The following is a 16514-nucleotide window of genomic DNA, read 5'->3' on the forward strand; positions in this document are numbered from 1 at the left end:
TACATTTGTAATTTCTTAAGTGCTGATGGTATTATCTATTTTTAGGAAATATTTTATTTTATAAAAATTTGAAGAGAACACGTAATTGGTTAGTGCGTTATTTGTAGATGATTAAAAACAAATTTAGATGCATGAAAATGAAGCACCAAGTTATTATGTTACTTAACCTATGTCAATGTTCATATAATTTTAGAAAAAATCTTATTTTTTTAGTTTATTTCATGAAAGATTTAATCAAGCCAAAATATACTTTAAATAGTTTTTTATCTATTTAAGGTTTTATGGGCACATGGATCTGTAGAGTGGTTCAACCGGTAAAGGATGGTGGGAGTGATGCCGGACGTTGTCTAGGACGCGTCCGGTCGGCACCGAGTATGATGGCTCGATATCTAGATAGTAGTGGTATCGAACATCGATAGTGTCGTCATCCGACAGGAAAATCCTAATAGGGTAATGCAACTACGATGCAATGCGTGATGCGCCCAAGTGTCATACGTGCAAGGGGCCGACTAGCAGGAGGTGTCAAATCCCGAGCTTGACAGAGTCGCCGGGTGACGGCATGGTTGACCTCTTGAGCCTCATCGGAGGAGATAAAGGCGACTACGGCGCTGAACGGAATCAATACAATGGGGGCCACACGTGACGGGCGGGCTCAGTCCATACCGATAGACACTCAAGACAATCATAGTTCACGCTCAACCTACATGCGGGCTCAGTCTACCCGCTGGAGTCTTTTTGCGCTGATGTGTCCGGGGCGATTGCGGGTGACTTCAGAGGCAGGGAGGTGCCAGAGAAGGGACCGGCGTGGTACGACAGCCCTCAGACTAGAGCGAACAATCAGGAATTGGCTGAGGAGGGGACAGGGGCAATGCGGTGTGTCGAAGAACCGAACTGGCTCGGGTACCAGCTCAGCGGACTCTGTTACTCCCGCTGAGGGAGTGCCGGTAAGACGGTGCAGCGGAGGAGGAGCTTCAATTTGGGGCATTCAAGCCTTTGAACAACAGCAGTAGGGGCCACTATGCCGCTTTGTTCGGCTCACAACAGCGGCAAGCCGGAGGGAGGGGCTCCCGTCGCAAGTTCCCCTTCAGGAATTCCTGAACTGAGCAGTGGTTCAAGCCAGAAACGCTTCACGGTCCACCGTTGGCCCCAGTGCGCGACCAGGGCCGTCGCTCCAGCGCCATGGGGTCAGGCCGATGTCTCCGTCGGTCAAAGAATCACAGCCAAACACATTTCTGATCGATCAAGTTGATGACCGAGACTGACGCTCGGACAAACAGTTCACGACCAGGCGTGTCCGATCAACCAATTTCCCGACCCGGACGGGCTGCGATCAGAAGAAGTCGCGTTCCACGACCCCAGTCAACTGAGTCCGCGACCCAAATAGGGTTCCCGATCAGAGGGGAGGGGAGGTGCACGACCGGGATGTCTTCCTGATCAATTGTCCTTCCCAACCCAAACGACCGGACGAATGTCCACAAGCGGGCGCGAATCGGACACGGCAGGGGAGTTTTCCGTAAGCCTGATCTCGATCGAGTGCGTCACGCGGATGGCGGTTGACGGATCTCGCGCAAACGCGTCTGCACTGCTTGGCGATTCGACGTCGGATTGTTCCGGCACTGACTATTGCACCACATTGCAAGGGGAGAGGGCGATTCTGTCAGGGAAAGGAGAGCAGGGAAGGCAGTCTTGGGAAGTAACTGCATCCCTCCTTCTCCACCTAGGGCTCCTTCTCACCACACTACTCTCTCCTTCAACCTCTTCCTTCTTCTTCTTCTTGGAGGCCGGACCTGCTTCCTCTTTTCAACAACACAATTCTTCAACAAAACAAGTCCTAGGACTCTTAGGGCACCCTTCTTCGCTTATATATGAGGGATAAATGGGCCCTAAGAGGACACAAAAGAGAGAGTGGGGAGAGACTGATCCACTAAGGGACCCTTATAGAATGGGTCTCCTATTACAAGAGAGTAAAAATAAAAGGGAAAAGGGAGTGAGGGATGGGGAAGGGTCCAAGTGCTTCGACTCCCACCCCATCCTAACACGGAATTAAAAAGGGGCACCCACACGAGAAGATGCTGACGTAAACCAAAAGACATCGACGAACAAACGCGAATACGGAATAAAACCAAACGGAATCGATAGGTACGAACGTGCTCTCACCTAGTGTATTTGAACCCGAGCGCCTTCACGGTCGCCTCGGCGTGCCGGTCGGGTTGGACACAAACCGGCGGTGGTACCGGTGATGTTGGCGGCATCTCCGAAGACACTTTTGGGAACTCAGGCTGCTCCGCGCCATCAGGGAGCAAGCTAACAAGTCAATTGAGAATACTAAGGGATTGTATAGCATGCATGGTCGATGCCCTGATGTTGACGCAACCTGGTTGACTTATATTTTGATTAATAAACCCTGGTTAAGGTTAATTCATGGAGGATGTGGCCGATGATTAAAGGTTCCTGTCACGATAGGAGCTCAAGAACACAAAATATCTGCATTATCTGATTTTTTATTGGAGATCAGATTTATGTGTATTTATATCTCAATGCACTGGCCTTTTCTTTCTCAGAGGGTGATGGACTCTAATTTGTGTATACATAATGAAATATATATACCATGCCTATGTGCATATTTATGTTTGTTCCCAATATGAAATTCAAACATTTCACATAAATCTCATTGGACGCAACTTGATCAATGGTAGAGGGAAAATTTGTAGCTTGAAAAAATGTATCTCATGTGAAGAGTTTTTTCCTATTGAATCAAGTTTTGGTGGTGATTTGGCAAAAAAATTGCATCCCAGAGTCTACTCTCTAATTTCTACTTCGTTTTAAATATATTTAAAATAATAAATCAGCTCAAAACTAATAATGATTGAGCCCATTTTCTTGCACTTCCATTATTCCAAAGTTTCAAAATTTTTGGCAACTAAGAGGAGTTTACTTGATAGTTTTTTGTATTTTTGTATGATTTTCTTTTTTACTTGTCTATGATACTTTCTACTTTAAAAATTTGCATATGGGGGAATGAACCCGAGTCACCGTAAGATGTAATTCTAATTTTCGGATAAAATTGATGTTTGTATTAAGTATTGAGTTAAAATGAAAAGGATAGCGTTAAATCCATCTCTTAAAATTGGAAGTAGCGCATAAAATTTTCTCCGTGCAGTTGAAGAGATAATAATGATGTGAATTCACTCATTGGGTGCCACCTGATGTCCAAAAAACTTATTTGAAAATTAGACCAGTGGGACCCTGCATTTTCTATCATTGGATCTATTTTATATTGGCTCAATCGCTGTACCCATAATCGGGTGTGTAAAGAGCTGATTGATCTGTGGGGATGTCCTATAATAGGCTTGTATTGATATTGCAGTCCTCAAATATGCAAGAATCATCATCAAGTATTGTGGAGTCCAGCGTGCTAGTATTCTTAGAGGTTTATTCAATCACGGGGGAAGTAATAGATGATTGATGTTATATCGAACACTCTCACCTAGCCAGCTTCACATATTATATGATGATAGTATACAAGGATAGACGAGGGGGAACAGGGTTCAGTGAATGGGTTATAATTAGGGGTATGACAGGGATCAAGGGAAAATGGTTTTGGATGGGGGTAGAGGGGCACTAGAGGACACACTGGCTAGAACTACAAGTGGATGCATGTGTGCTAACGTGCTGATTATTATATTATTATCGTGAAACTTCTGTATTTAATTACATCAAAATGATTGTACAATCATGATATGAATCCTAATATGATTAAATTTATTTTACAATACTATTAAGATTATTATGTAATTTGTATATTTTTCTGTAGAATTTTATGAATCCATACTCTTAAAAACAATAATTTCTCAATAGGGATATATAATTACAATTTTGTGACATCATCTTTGTACATTTGTAATTTTTAGTAGGAATACATTTATTGGATGTTTTGAATTAGAATAATAATTTGAGTATTGTTTGAAAGTGTTGATGATTTTTATGAATGAAATCATATTATTTTGGATTGCATCCAATCCATGCTGACAGTCAATGATTGGCCTTACAATCATTGTGAAAAAATGTTCCATTATGGCATCACAAATCACAATGGCATAATGGATAATCAACATCTCCTTTATTTTTAAGTGAGCATGAGTGCATGTCATGGTGAACAAAGGATTCATTTAAATTAGAGTTAACTTGGTTTTGAATATCAAGAAGGCAATTACACATGACCCAACAAAATGTACTGATTTAAATCCTGGTCGGTGCAATTTCAAAGGCCAATAAATCACAACACATGTTGCCACAATAAAGTCCAGCAATTTTAACAAAAGTAAATGCTATTCCAAATGTCAAATAAGTGGACAGGGGATGATTGATTCAAATCATCTTGGAGTATACCGAATCATGCTTTTTGTTGATGTAAACACAAAATATTTCCATTTAAACACAAAAATGTAAGTCATAATCTTCAGCAAATCCTACGTTTGATACGTGGATTGACAAGGGGAGAGGAAAATCCAGTTACTCACAGTGATCCAACTTTAGAACACTTATCAACCTTATCACTTATATGACCATGACATGAATCAACCTGACCACTTATATGATCGTGACACGAATTAACCTGATTGATGTTACCATATAGTACCATTAAAGGGATTCATAGAAATCAATTTAGTGAATCCTTCCCCTAAAGTACACCCTTACCATTGTCATTATTGTATCCATACTAATGGCCATAAGATAAGTCATATTTAACATATATGTTGAATCATATTGTCCTATCCTTTGGGGATAATTCAATGTCCATCTCGATTATCCATGGAATAAGAATATTTGGAACACATGTTTAGAGACAAGTAAGCAGTGTAATATGATCTCATAAAAATTTAATAAGTCATTGTACATGTTCATGGACTTCATATAAACATCACACCATAATTTTATGAATAAAAATTTATTTCAATGAAATTAAAAATTTCCACGGAAGAGTGATCAGCTTGACAATCACATAATATTCACAAGTCACTTTCTAGTTTCTACTTATTTTCAATAAAGTTCAGCTAGTCAACTAGCCTAAAACCATTCAAGATGAAGACTAATTATCATTTACTTACATTACTCCAAAGTTTCAAGCTCTTTGGCAATTAGTTTACTGTTAATTTTTAGTTTTTAGGGTTTTGTGATTTGGTTTTCTTCTGACTACGATCCTTTCCTCTTAGAAAATTACATAAAATGGAATGATCCCGACTCACAATTATGGAAATTACAATTTTTAGATAGATTTTTGGGCTATAACTTTAATGTTTGGATTAAATATTAATATTAAAAAAATTTAATGGCATTTAATACATCACATGTGATTCGAAATAATGCAAACATTGGCATCCATGTAAATGAATTGATGTGATTCACACGCTAAGGGACCACTTGTGTGGAGAAACTGATGTGATATTTTCAGGAATGGGACACCATGCATGAAGATCTGCCTTGTTTGGGACTATTGAACCCATTGATCAAGTTCCTGTCACTGTTTGCAAATAATTGAATTCAAGACTTTCATTTGCACGATTCAGCTTAGAATCTGAAACAATAGCTAGTTGGCCTTAATTTTGACACCACATTAGCCCAACAGATAGACCGAGGTTTGAGCTTTGATGAAATACCCTAGAAGAAAGTTGGTGCCAAATCGTCAATGTCATGAGAAAAAAGTCATATTGGGTTAAAGTACAAGGAAAAATAGAAAGTAAATAAAAATCCAAGGTAAGACCTTCAGAATCATGTGGGGTGCCAGGGTGGCTTGGTATGAATAAATAAACCAGGCATCTTTTGGTTCTCAATGGTGACGCGACATGAGCAAATAAAAGAAAGAAAAAAATAAAAGCCATATGGACATCATGGGAGGCAAGGATAGGAAGGGAACTAAAAAAACCCATTATATATTAAAAAAAATCCACATACCTGGAAAATTCCATGAACTCCAATTTTGTGATTGAAAAGTTTATCTGAAGGAAGAAAATTCGTCTGTTACCCTTCAGAAAATATAAATCAGAAGATTAAAAAAAATAAAAAGTTCGAAGACATAGTCTGATAAAATCTGACAATATATGCATCTTCCAAAGTAGGAGAGAGCTCTTCTGTTCTCTGCCAAGTATTCTACCGAACAGGTAGCGGGCCTACAAGCCCGTTGACATCAATCGTTAATGGGACACACCCAGTCAAGCTCAACGATGGCGACTTCTACCTGCTACTGCCGTCGAATTATCGCTCGACAGATGTCCTCATCGCGATCCGGAAGAAATCGGTGAGAAAATCTTGTTTAATCGACTCCCGCGCAATTCTTTTCGGTAAGAAATCGCTGTTTGCTTGATCTGATGGAGTTTAAGACCCGGGCGGGTGGAAAAAAATCCTAATTCGGCGTGAAAGGGCGGATTGTTGGTGTCCACAAGTTGCAGGGGGCGGTCTCCTCCACGAGTTCTTCCGTCCTTCCTCCCGGGAAAAAAATCCTCTCCGGAGATCGTTGGCGCAGAAGTCCAAAGCCACAACGCTTGTCGCAGGTTTGTCCTTCTTCACGAATATCCAGATTTCCAGTTCCTCGTCTTCTTCTTCTCCTTCTTCTTCTCGATTCTTCTTTTTCAAGCTTCTTCTTCTTCGATTTTTTAGGGTTTGGCATGCTGTGAAACCCTAGGAAGTGAGGAAGATGAAAATTCAGTGCGATGTATGCGAGAAGGCGACGGCGACGGTGATCTGCTGCGCCGACGAGGCTGCTCTCTGCGCCAAGTGCGATCTCGAGATCCATGCCGCCAACAAGCTGGCCAGCAAGCACCAGAGGCTTCGTCTTGATTGCCTTCCCAACAAGCTTCCTCGCTGTGATATCTGCCAGGTCGCTCCTCTCCCTCACCCCTTCTTCACCACTGTGATAGCAAGAGTGTCACTGTTCTTACCATGAAAATTAACAGTGTTAAATCACCTATAATTTTGATAAAAGCTATAGATTATAGCTAGATTGCTCCTGTTCTTAACATGATCATTAACAGTGTCAATTTTTGGGTTTGAACCTGCAACCTGGCTAGGATGCCATGTTAAGATTAAATCACGTATCCTTTTTGCTAAAAGCTATAGGTTATAGCAATATTGCTGCTGTTCTTAACATGAACATTAATAGTGTCAATTTTTGTGTTTGAACCTGCAACATGGCTCCGGTACCATGTTAAGATTGAACCACCTATCATTTTTGCTAAAAGCTATAGGTTATAGCAATATTGCTACTGTTCTTAACATGAACATTGCAGCCTGGCTCCGATTCCATGTTAAGATTAAATCACCTATCCTTTTTGCTAAAAGCTATAGTTTATAGCAATATTGCTGCTGTTCTTAACATGAACATTAACAGTGTCAATTTTTGTGTTTGAAATTGCAACCTGGCTCGGATACCATGTTAAGATTAAATCACCTATCCTTTTTGCTAAACGCTATAGGTTATAGCAAGATTGCTACTGTTCTTAACATGAACATTAACAGTGTCTATTTTTGGGTTTGAAATTGCAGCCTGGCTCCGATACCATGTTAAGATTAAATCACCTATCCTTTTTGCTAGTTGATGGCAAAATTGATATTGTTCCAACACTCCCTTACAACACCTTTGGCTGGTCTAAATTTAACCCAGGTGCACGGTGCGGTTGTTTCTGGAATTCCAGCTTAGAATCTAACTATAGCTAATGGCAAGGTTGAGCCTTTTCTTAGCATTTAGATAGGACCTTAATTTCCAACAATCCCCCATAACACCTTCTGCTGCCCTATAATATAGCCCAGATGCACAGTATGTTGCTACTGGAATTCTAACTTGGAACAGCGCTCCAATTCCTCTGTGCTAAGAGCGATGGCTTATGGCAAGTTTACTATTCTTTTAAACACCTGGGGGGGGACCTTAATTTACAACATAGTGTGTTAGTTCTGGAATTCAGATTTGCAACCTGGCTCCAATACCATTGTGTTACGAACTATAGCTTATAACGGAGGGTTCTATTTATCTTCTTAACCGTTAGGCAGGATGTTGATCTCCAACATGTTTACTTCCTCTCATTCAAATATGCGTCAAAATCTGTGTGTCTTTTAGGAAAAGATGGCATTCATCTTCTGCGTGGAAGATCGAGCACTGTTCTGCCGCGACTGTGACGAGTCGATTCACGTGCCAGGAACTCTCTCTGGGGGCCATCAGCGCCTGCTGGCTACCGGAATTCGCGTGGCCTTGACCTCCTCCTGCAACACCAAGAACACATCCGATCAAACCATACCCGAGCCGACTCCAACTCGCTTTGCTCCTCCTCAGAAAACCCCCAATGGTCACCAAACTTCGTCCTCTCTCTCTCCCTCCGCCTGGGCCGTGGACGATTTCCTCCAGCTCTCAGACTACGAATCGAGTGACAAGGTAATCAACTATCTCCATGAATTTTCCAGAAATTTTCCTCAATGAGATGAAGATTATTTAATGGAATTGGTTTTGCAGAAGGATTCACCAGGGGAATTCGGGGAGTTGGACTGGTTCTCGGACATCGGCTTCTTCCCTCACCAGGTGCCGCGAGCGGCGGTGTCGGCGGCGGCAGAGGTGCCTCAGCTGCCGGTCCCTGGCCACGGCGCCACCCATCGGCCAGCCAAACCGGCGCCTTTCAAGAAGCAGAGGATCGAAGCTCTCGACGTCGACGACTACTTCACTGTCCCTGATCTCGGTTAAAACTCCATTCCGTCTCTCTCACTCTCTCTGTAAGAGACTTTCATACTACGTCCCCGTGTGAGATGGCCTGGTTCAATGTTATCTGGTTCTTTACCTGCGTGTGATGGCCTGGTTGTGTTCAATTGTTTCTGGTTCCAATTGTTTGGTGGAGATAGGGAACGGCAGCCGTCATCCGTCAAGTCACAAGTCACGGTGACGGCAACGTGACGGATGACATGACACTGAGAGTGACGGATGACGAACTGGGCGTGACGCTGACAGGGGGCCTCGAATGAGTGACGTGATGGGACGGCGGTCACCAATGTCGGCCGTGACGGATTTTTAAAAATGACCCGAAAAAGCTTAAAAATCATTAGATTTAAGATTTTTGATGGCCTAGATTTTGCCACGTGGCGTTGCTAACTCAATTTCTTGGCATTTTGCAGAAGAGCCCCTGCATTATTTCGCGTGTGCAAAAGGCTGCCGTCCAAAGATAATTGGAGATATGCCCCTCCAATTCTCTCTACTACGCATGGTTGTTTTTCCCGTCACACGTGACGGTGACGCCGTCCGGTGACGCGAATGTGACGGATTTTTCCGAAATCCTCGGACGTGTGACGTGACGGTGATGCGACGAAACTTTCGTCACATCACCGTCAGTCACGGATCGTCATCCATCCCATCACGTTCCAGACGTGCCATTCCCTAGGTGGAGATGAAGAAGTGGAACTTTTGAGGATTGCATCATCGTCATCGTCCATTTGCTAACCTTCTCCAGTGTTGGACGGATGACGGTATTTGATGACGCGGATGACGGATCCTAGCCTTCTATAAATACCTTGCGTTCGAATTTGATTTGAGCGGGAAAACCATGGCGGAGCGGAGGATCGTCTTCGTCGCGGAGCTCCTGCGCAACGGAGCGTCTTGCACTGGTGCATCGTCGTTCTTCTCCGATCGGAACGATCAGAGTACGTTCTTTGGTCGTGCGCCGCTTGCGGTTGAAGGATCGTCTCTCGGCTTTCGCGCTCTCGACTTCCCCGCCGTTCTCGTCGGTGTTCTCGGCCTCTCGATCGAAAATGGCGATGCTGCTGAATTTTGTTGCGCGGGCAATCGTTGCCTGTCATTCTCGGACGAGACGGGGAGAATTTGCTGCGAAGTTCTGGATCTGGACTTGGCCATCATCGGGACGGAGATCTGTGTCTTGGCTTGGAATTTCGTTCCTCTTTCGCGCGATCGTGGAGTTCTTGAATTGATCAGATGGCGACTCATCGATAGGGTAGATGAATGTCGGGATCGTTTATTTTCTCCGGCCTCGCTGCCGTCGCAGTTTCCGCTGATGGAAGTTTACCAGAGAGTTCGATCTTGTGCTTGGGGAGTTTTGGTTGCGGTTAGCCCTGTTTTCTCGGTTCCATTCTCTGTACAGAAAAGCAGGAGAAATCGAGATGTGAACGAAGAAGGTGGTGCTGAGGATGATGGTTCATATTTGGATGGCTTTCTTACAGAGCTCTACACTTGCAATTGCCGGTTCTGTGAGAAATTCAAGTCCGTTAATGAACTGCAGCGAAGCTTGATCGATCAAAATTTCCATTCCTTCGATGTACAAGTTTTTGTCTACTTCCATGGCCACTGTTCCTCGTGGCGGCCGATTCTTTCAAAGCTGTTGACAAATTTGGTCACAATTTCTGGACTGAAGAAGAAATACATCTCCTCTGGCGAATCAGAACGCTTGATGTTCGTGACAACTGAGAGGACATCTGTGCACAAGTGTGGGAAGACCGAGATTCCAGGGTTTGAAAGAAGAAGAAGAGTTCTTTCAAGGCGAGAGTTCCTCGTCGGAAGCTACTGTGGAGTGATCAGCGGAATTTTCAATGATGGAATGATTGTTGAGTTGGATAAGAGAAACGTTTGGCTTCTATTGGCGGCCCCTCACCTCGATCGTCCCCATTCTCTTAGAATCGGTGCTCTGGTAGGCCGCTCTTTCCCCGGGCTATTTCAATTGACACCAGAAACTTCTTTTTTTTTACTATAATTGACTGCTTGGTTTGCTGACGATTATCTTCATCGTTAAATGACACTTAATCTCTCTGTCGATGCACACTAAATTATTCAGAATTTAGACTTAACTCTCTATGGTGCGAATACAGTAAATACTGAAGCTGGCAACGTAATCATATTGAGTTATGCTTTAGTGGCTTCATCGTGATTGCTGTTGACTGATGCCCAGTTCTCAAATAGATCCTTGTGAAGAATGTGCTCTTTATTCATCCCAGTTTTTCATGGATCGAAATGCTCCTTCTTGGGAGTTCGATCAGGACCAGCATTGAGGTCAAGTCTTTTTCTGTCGTTGATACTCGGTAAGCGCCAAATGGATATAAAATTCACAATAATTATAATCGCATTCCTCATACTTTTTTGCACTCTGCTCTTATGTCATTGAAGCTGTCACTTTGTTCCCCGGAGGCAACGCCGTCTATGGAATTTTATCTTCTGTTTACCGTTCCATGCTAGATTTTGGTAAGGTCACTGAATGAGTTCCTTTGAGTTTCCTCCACTCTAAAATCTGTCCTTTAACGTTGTTGTTCATCGTTGCCTGCCTTTTCCAGGGCAACGATGGTGAGTTCATCTTTCCAAAAGAAGTTTGCTGGTGCTCTCTCTGACAAAGAAATTCTGGGTACAAGAAAGGTAACTGTTTCTTGCATCGTATCTCATTCTTATCAGGCAAGTCGCGATTGTTAAGTTGTAAGACAGAAGGTAGGAAAATTTCTACGATTTTTACGCTAACTATTCTTGATTATATATTTTATTTTTATGAATTTTATTTTTCATGAACCGTGTAAATCTCATATTTGTATCCTGTTAGGTATCTTCAGAAGGAGGGATTGGTGGAAAATTTTTGCAAATTTACTCTACCTTCAAGCACATTTGAATGCCAGGTAATCTTGACATTCTTTAATGGTATCACAGCAGTTTCTCAGCGGTTCGATGTAATTCAACTTAAATGAAGTTTAAAGGAATTTGCTGACAGCGTGGGGCTTTTGAGGATTTCTGTGGAAACCATGACTTTTCCTTAGGAAGCAGTTCAAACGATGTGCCCCTGACGATGGTGAGCCCTGATTTAAACTGCATTTAAACTGTTTCTTCATTACTAGCTCTAAGATTTTTATCAAATTTTCAGCCCGTCCCTCTATCAAACTTCATCGCTAAATGCGTGAAACATTGGATATCTACGCCGACAAATATTCAACTCGAAGCCAAAACAAGTTGGCAGGAGGGTCACACGGATCAGTTTTACATTCTAAGGAAGTACCACCAATGGATGTCTACACAAACTATTTCCAGCGACGAACTCGGTGTTATCCTTGTTGGTTTTCTCCAGGTGGGTTTTGCATAGTCTTTCACGAATGTTTTCACCTGCCACGTATAAGGTTTATCTAGTTTTATTTCTCTGTGTATCTGGTCCTTAACCCATTGGCAAACCTCAGAATAAACAGAGGATGCAACCGGTTTAGGATTTCTGAAACCCTAGTTTATCTGCTGCATGCTATTTCTGTTAACTTTCTTAAACCCTAAAAAATTCTCCCTGAAGCTAAGTTCTGGGACATGAAAATGATTTTCCTGTTAATAACCTAAGTCGGCGGAATATTCACTTGCCAGGTATCTCCGTCCTCTGGAAGGTTACAGCTGATGGATTCTACGGGATGTGTTGATGTCGTCATGCTTGGTTCACAACGACGCTTTGATCCTCATGTATTATATGAGGTAAATTCTCGGTCTTCCTATTTAGTTTATCATATGTAAATCTAGTAATACCGTAAAAATCCAAATATTATTAACAATTTTTATGCTGACTCTTCAGGTGAAAGAATATAAAATTGTGCTGTGTGGCTTCCCGCTTCAGCTTGATCAGGGAATATTCTATTCCAGCGATCCCCTATCATGCAGGAGTATTTTTCAGGAATTTGACGCACTGAAAGAAGATCATGATCTTCATATATCCATCCACTTCGTCGAGGCAAGAAATCTTAGGACGCTCGGATCTTCGTTTCCTCATCGTGCCGTCGTCGTTGACCGCGCAGAATCCGGAGTCTTTGACCTACTGTTGACGACGCACAAATTTCCCAAGGCACGTGGTTATCAAACTGAAAAATAATCCTCGATAAAAGTCTTCAAACCTTGGTTTACTGATCCAATTATATTTCCAAAGATTCCAAACAGGAAAAATGCATTTGCCGAGGTCATACTCGTGAGTTATTCTCTGATCATAAAGCCTAGACATGGTCGAATCCTCCAGTGCGCCGACGACTCTTCCCAAGGGACTCCTTGTCTGATCACTTTCACAGGCGCCGGCACCACTTACGAAGCGCATCTTACCCCAAGAGAACACTTCTCTGCTTCAAAGCCTACGCATTCTCTTCGGAGAATTCTTCTGGAATTTGAGCCCCAGGCCATCGACCTACACCAGGTACCCTTCTAATTTTATAGATAAAAAAACTGATTAATCGACTAATTCGTTGGGGTTTTGTATGGAAAAATTTCCGCAGGGATTAAGCATCGGCGAGGCCTACATTTTAAAGCGCCCCAGCGATGATCTTCGGGTCGAAAACCCGGCAAAGTCTGTGGTCAACTCTCTGTGGAGCGTTGACCTGCACCACTCCGACGACGAATACGTGGAAGCCCGTCTCCGTCTCCCCGGCCATTGGATCGGACTGGTGAGAGACATCTTGGAAGAGGCCAAGACCATGCGTGGAGAGATCTTGACCGTCCGTTCTCTTCTCCAAATCTCCGCACCGCCGCCGTCGGTCACCTCCACCTCTTGCGGAAGGTTTCCTCACAAGGGGAAGCTGGTATCGCTGCGGGGAGACGTCGCGGAATCGCACGTTCTCCAGCGGAACGGAAACCGTGATCTCTGCGTTCACGTCTGCGACGGGGCTCTCATGGTGAGCGCCGTAGCCGCGTCGCCGTTTTCGGACCCGTTCTCTGATCCCAGCCGTCCGATCCTTCCTCAGGTTAAGGTTCGCGGCGGCCTCAGCAAGAGTCTTCTCATCTGCGGTCTCGGCCCCGGCACAAACGCCACGTTCCACCGGGTTCTCGCCCAGCCGTGAGTGTACCCGTCCTGTCCGTCACCGTCAACGGCTTTGACCTTGTTGACTGGATTTTCCAGGAATTCGGCTGGAAGGTATGACCTGGTGATGGTGCCGGTGTCGACCGTGGAGGTGAACTACGTGAATCGGCCGGAGACTCTCCCTCAGCCGTCCGATTCGGCAGCCGGCGTGATGAGATCAGGGGTTCTGATCTCGGAGCTGTCCCGTCTCGCGGACCGGACCAGGGTCGGTCTCGGCGGCCGGGTCGCGGGAGTCGTCTTTCTTACGCTGGAGGGCCCGACAACTCCGCGGTCTGCTGTTGGGGTTCCTCTCGCGGGGTTTATCTTGGGTGCGTTGTTAAACCCTCCACTCTTCAAATCTCTGGTCTGAGCTTGTTTTCTTGTCTTCCTCGCAGATGACGGGTCGTCGGTTTGCTGCTGTTGGGCGGATTCCGGCCGGGCGAGGACGATGCTCCGACTTGAGGAATCTTGTCGAGAATCTTTGACCGGCGAGGACCCGACTCCGGTCAACGTCAGGCGGGCTCTGAGGAGAATCCTGAGGAAGCATCGCCGGGTCACGGCGACCTGCTTCGGGTCAAACGTTTCCGCTGACTCGGGAGGCGATATCGTTTACTTTGACCAGAGACTCGTCAAGTGGCTCGTCCTCCGCGCCATTAATGGGCCGAGCCTGGTGAGAGCCCCCGGCTAGTTTCATTTCCCTTCGGCCCATTACCCTTCCTAAAAAAGCTGGCCTGCTCTTCTTCTTCCAGAGGGTGGCGGCCCGTTTGGTGAATCCGGAGGCGTTGACTTGCCTCCCGGACGGCTTCTCCGGTTCGGATCTCGCACGGGAGTCGGTGACACACGTGTGGGCCGAGGAGGTTGACCTCGCTTGCGCGTTGTCGGAGGCTAGAAGCTTAATTAACGAACGGCTATAAGACCGAAACGGGAAAATACCTCGGACAAAGAGCGTTGACCGGGAGACGACGACAAAGAGAACTAAAGACTAGCCATCTCGACGTATTTATTAAGAATTTATTACCTGGTCTAGCTAGGCTTTTTTTTTTCTTCAGGTGCTGAGGAGGTAGAGCGCTTCCGGGGCGGTGGGCAGCGCGGGGATCGCTCCTCTCTTGGTGGTCGTGATCGCCCCGCAGGCGTTCGCGAACCTCAGCACCTCCCGAAGCTTGGATTCGTTCTGCGCCGTCGGATCGTAAGATTTTAAATCCTTGATTCGGAAGAATCTGACGGGATTACCTGCAGAGCGGAGGGGTCGCCGGCGATCTTGCAGAGCACCGAGCCGATGAACGCGTCGCCGGCGCCGGTGGTGTCCACGGCCTTGACGGTGACGCTCTCCACCGTCCCTCGGAAGTCCTGCGACGATCCGGGTTGAAATCAGAGAAGAAGAAGAAAGCCAGGGAATGAAGGAAGGTAGGTAGGTCGGGGGGTAATCGTACTTTGGTGTAATATTTGCAGCCTTTCTCGCCGAGGGTGACGAGGAGGAGCGTCAAGGAAGGGTGCCACAGCGATAAAGCGACCTCGTCGTCGACGGAGTCGTTGCCGGTGAGGAACTGGAGCTCCACGTCGCTGACTTTGATGATGTCGGCCTTGTTCCAAATGCTCATGATCCGCGCGCGCGCCTCCTCGGGAGACGGCCAGAGCGCCAGTCTGAGGTTCGGATCGTAGGAGAGCAGCGCGCCCGCTCCCTTGGCGATCTCCATCGCCTTGAGATGCGCCGATCTGCATGGCTCTGAAATCAAGCTGATCGATCCGTAGTGGAATATCTCCGCCTTGAGGTAAAATTTAGACGTGTTAATTTTTCGAGAAGGTGGAGTTTTATCTGCGGTCGTGGACCCCGCTGGCTGAGAGACTAGGTTAATGTAAAAAAAATAGGGAGCTCGGAAATCATGGCAGTGGCAGGCAGGAATCTACCGTCTTCCTTTTGCCGATCTTTCTCTTGTTTCATCCGGTTCGGGAAAAAAAAACCGAGGACGGATCAGATCTATACGAGCTTCTCTTTTCTCGTTAGACGTCGTTTTGACCGTGGCGGTGAAACCGTGAAATGCAGGATTCCGCTCGAGGAAAACGTACGTTTGAGCGGGAAACGAAACTCGGAAAGAGAGGCTGAAAGGTCGCGGATCTGATGCGGTTTACCTTGCGGATGAGATCGAGGTCGAGCTCGGACTCGGTGAGGAGCATGTCTGCGCTAGGGTTGCGGAAGAACATGAACTCTCTTTCTCCGTCAGATCGCAAGGTGACGAAGGCGAGCGCGGTGCGCGCTCCGGCGTCGAAGCAGATCCCGTCGCCGTCGACACCGTTCTCCCGAAGAATGCCGGCCAGCATATGGCCGAACTCGTCGTCGCCGAGCTTCCCTACGAAGGCCGATCGTCCGCCGAGCCTCGACACCGCGATCGCCACGTTCGCCGGCGCGCCGCCTGGCGCCTTCAGAAATCCCGGCGCCTCCGCCAAGGACACGCCGGAGACCGTCGGCACGAAGTCGATCAGCATCTCTCCGAAGCTCACCACCAGTCCGCCGCTCGTCTCGCTGCCTTCTTCCTCCTTCGCGATCGCCATGGCCGGATCAAAGAAACAAACGGCAGAGAAGACGAACAGATCGTAGTCGAATACGTGCAGCGAAATTGACGGATGTAAGCAAGCCCGAGGAGAGAGAACAGAATGACGAGCGGCCGCTGCCTATTTATACTATCGTCTTTAGGCAGGCGGTAGTGGGATTCGTCC

At 45.6% G+C, this 16514-nt stretch overlaps 3 protein-coding genes across 3 annotated transcripts; 2 read left to right on the forward strand and 1 right to left on the reverse strand.

Moving 5' to 3' along the window:
• The first annotated feature begins 6400 nt into the window (after window positions 1–6400).
• On the forward strand, window positions 6401–8815 carry LOC144705361 (B-box zinc finger protein 24-like). Its single transcript, XM_078577983.1, has 4 exons — window positions 6401–6548; window positions 6655–6874; window positions 8108–8419; window positions 8498–8815. Exons 2-4 carry the CDS (start codon window positions 6692–6694, stop codon window positions 8720–8722), a joined length of 720 nt encoding a protein of 239 aa, XP_078434109.1. The 5' UTR covers window positions 6401–6548; window positions 6655–6691; the 3' UTR covers window positions 8723–8815.
• A 506-nt stretch (window positions 8816–9321) lies between these two features.
• Window positions 9322–14716, forward strand: CTC1 (conserved telomere maintenance component 1). Its single transcript, XM_078578886.1, has 16 exons — window positions 9322–10667; window positions 10937–11055; window positions 11141–11215; window positions 11305–11383; window positions 11562–11617; window positions 11666–11678; window positions 11727–11804; window positions 11877–12077; window positions 12356–12460; window positions 12558–12824; window positions 12906–13163; window positions 13243–13638; window positions 13708–13799; window positions 13863–14131; window positions 14198–14472; window positions 14552–14716. The coding sequence occupies exons 1-16, from the start codon at window positions 9573–9575 to the stop codon at window positions 14714–14716; spliced, it is 3543 nt and encodes a 1180-aa protein (XP_078435012.1). The 5' UTR covers window positions 9322–9572.
• LOC144705138 (putative fructokinase-4) lies at window positions 14696–16448 on the reverse strand. Its single transcript, XM_078577681.1, has 4 exons — window positions 15930–16448; window positions 15233–15565; window positions 15033–15149; window positions 14696–14973 (listed from the first exon to the last, which is right to left on the reverse strand). The coding sequence occupies exons 1-4, from the start codon at window positions 16347–16349 to the stop codon at window positions 14848–14850; spliced, it is 996 nt and encodes a 331-aa protein (XP_078433807.1). The 5' UTR covers window positions 16350–16448; the 3' UTR covers window positions 14696–14847.
• Window positions 16449–16514: the final 66 nt, after the last annotated feature.

Source organism: Wolffia australiana, chromosome 7 (genome assembly GCF_029677425.1).
Source record: "Wolffia australiana isolate 7733 chromosome 7, ASM2967742v1".
Taxonomy (NCBI): Eukaryota; Viridiplantae; Streptophyta; class Magnoliopsida; order Alismatales; family Araceae; genus Wolffia; species Wolffia australiana.